General features: G+C 68.0%; 1 protein-coding gene across 1 annotated transcript in view; it reads left to right on the plus strand.

Moving 5' to 3' along the window:
• Window positions 1–274: 274 nt before the first annotated feature.
• Window positions 275–2,434, plus strand: part of H696_02162 (hypothetical protein) — an 8,190-nt gene continuing 6,030 nt past the window's right edge. Inside the window, exons 1-4 of the mRNA XM_009496059.1 lie at window positions 275–665; window positions 864–1,385; window positions 1,577–1,743; window positions 1,850–2,383. Coding sequence (XP_009494334.1) covers window positions 367–665; window positions 864–1,385; window positions 1,577–1,743; window positions 1,850–2,383 — 1,522 coding nt within the window. The 5' untranslated portion in view covers window positions 275–366. The remainder of the gene's footprint in view (window positions 666–863; window positions 1,386–1,576; window positions 1,744–1,849; window positions 2,384–2,434) is intronic.

Consider the following 2,434-nt stretch of genomic DNA (forward strand, 5'->3'; position numbering starts at 1 on the left):
CCCCCCCCCCTCCGCCCGGCCCAACATCTGACGGAAGAGAGGCGATCTGGCCCTCCTTCGGGCCTCTAGCCGGCAGGAATTAATCAAACCCCCACCCCGATGAGACCTGGCCCCCGAAGGAGGGAGACATCCTACCCCGCCCCCTTGACTCTCCATTCTTCGGCTCCGCTCGGTCGCCCGCCGCCACCCCGCCCCCTCCCCCATCCCTTTGCCTGCTTCCCGGCGTTCCTCGCCCTGTCCCCTCCTCCCCTCCCCCGCGCCCCTCGCTCCCTTCCTCGCCTTTCCTGCCCGCCAGGCAGCCCTCCCCCCCCCCCCTCGCCACTGCCGGGCCCCGGGGGTCCTGCCACCAAACCCCCTGTCTGAGTCATGCTCCGGGCCGGCATCTTCCGCCACATTGGCCAACGGTCGGGCCCCTGGCAGCACCGCGCCGGGGGCGTGGCCGCCACAACCGGTGCCCGCGTATCCCCCTCGCCGCTGGTTGCGCCGCTGGCCAGCACCATGCCCACCAGGCGACCGGCCGACTGCCCTGACCGCGGCCTCAGCCACATGCCGACCCGCGCTTCGGCGGCCAGCTCTCCGGCCTGGCTGCCTTGTGACCTGGGCCTCGCCAGGCTGACGAGCCCACGGTCAACAGTGGCATCCCTTGTCGCCGCGGCTCCTCGCCGGTATGCCCCTGTCGATCCCCCTGCCGAGGCAGGCTCATAGTTGGTCTCACAAGCTGCTCCCGCCGGTCCCACAGGCCGACTAACCCCCCTCCCCTCCCACACACACACACACACACACACACACACACACACACACACACACACACACACACACACACACGCACACGCACGCACACATGCACATGCACACATCCACAGCGACTACGCCGCCATCGTCGACCCTCCGAAGCCCCCTCCTTCGGCGACCACTGCCCCCGTCGCCGCCCCCGCCGCCGGTCCCACCACCACCAACAACAACAACAACAACAACAACGCCGTCCCCCCTGCCACAATGCCAGACTGGGGGGCGGAGTTTGACACCCCGGTGCGAGCCAACTTCGACCGGCTAACGATAGCCGGGCCCATGCCCCTTGAGCCTGTCCCGTCGGTGATTCCCCCGAGCCCGCTCTCCGTTCGCCGGCAGCTGTTCGGTAGTTTGACCGAGCAGCTCTTCTCGCGAACCGGCAGCGCCAGTGCCACGATCAATGGCGGAGTCGGCGTCGGCGGGTCGGTGGCCACCGGTGCGGGCGTCGGTGGCTCCTCCGCCAGCGCCGCCGGCGGCACTGGCATTGCCTCCTCCGCCGGGGCCCACGGTGCCGGGGCCCTGGCCAAATCCCCACCCTCCTCGCGGTATCTCGGCGAGGCGGACCTTGATGCGCTGCTGTCGTCGATTCGCGAGCGGTACGTCCGCACGCGCGCGCGCGCGCACACACACACATACATACATACATACATACATACATACATACATACATACATACATGCACACACCGCACCGTGCTCGCCCCTGCCCGCCGCCCTGACACGTCTGCCGCCCCTCTCCTCCTTCGGTGTCGCTCTGGCCGTGTGCCGGCTGCCGATGTGGCCGCCAGGTACCTTGTTCTGCCGCGCATTCGGCCTCGGGTGGGACCCATCACGCAGGATTTCGTCTGGGGCATCCTCTCCTGGCTGCTGCTGATCCTGGCCGTGTCTTTTGTCACCTTCACCACCCCGGTGGTGGGGTTCTTCTTCACCATCGCCAACTACCTGCCCTTCCGGGGTACGTGTGCTCGAACTGCCCCGCTCCCCGCACGCCGGCGCCCGAATAGTGGCATGCGCTAACTCACCCTCCCCCGCGAATGGGCGGAATGGCGGGAAAAAAAAAGACCTCCTCTATGCCCAGGTCGCGCGGCTTTTCTCATACTCCCTCGGGTATGATGTTTCTCTCAACGGGCCGATTGTCACCATGCGCGGGTCCATCGATGGTGATGGGGCCAAGAAGGGGAAACTCCTGTCGGGGCTGGCCCTGGCCGAGGCACCGGGCAGCGGGCTCCCGGGCTCCAGCGCCGCCACCTCCAACAAGCGGGGCGTCTTCCTGTCCTTCTCCAATGTCCGGCTTAGCCGGCTCTTCGAGGAGCTGAACCACGTGCCGGAGACCGGTGAGCCGGCCGGGCCGGCCTTGCGGGTCCTGCAGGCGCGCGAGGCCGGCTCCTCGGCGGCCCTGGGCGCCGCGTGCGTGTGCGAACCGCGGCTCCCCCACTCGACCCAAGCGGAGACCGGCCTCAATCTGCCCTGCCCGCGCTGTGGCCAGGAGCTCCTGCACGACCAGCAGCTGGCCGCCATCGACACCAATGTCACCCAGTTTGATGTCACCTGCGACAAGATGGAAGTTCGGCTGTCCTTCTCGCGCTTCATGAAGGGTGCGCCTGTCGCTGGGTCTGGTCCGCCGCCATGGGCATGCTCCATGCGCG

Source organism: Fonticula alba (genome assembly GCF_000388065.1).
Source record: "Fonticula alba strain ATCC 38817 unplaced genomic scaffold supercont2.3, whole genome shotgun sequence".
Taxonomy (NCBI): domain Eukaryota; order Rotosphaerida; family Fonticulaceae; genus Fonticula; species Fonticula alba.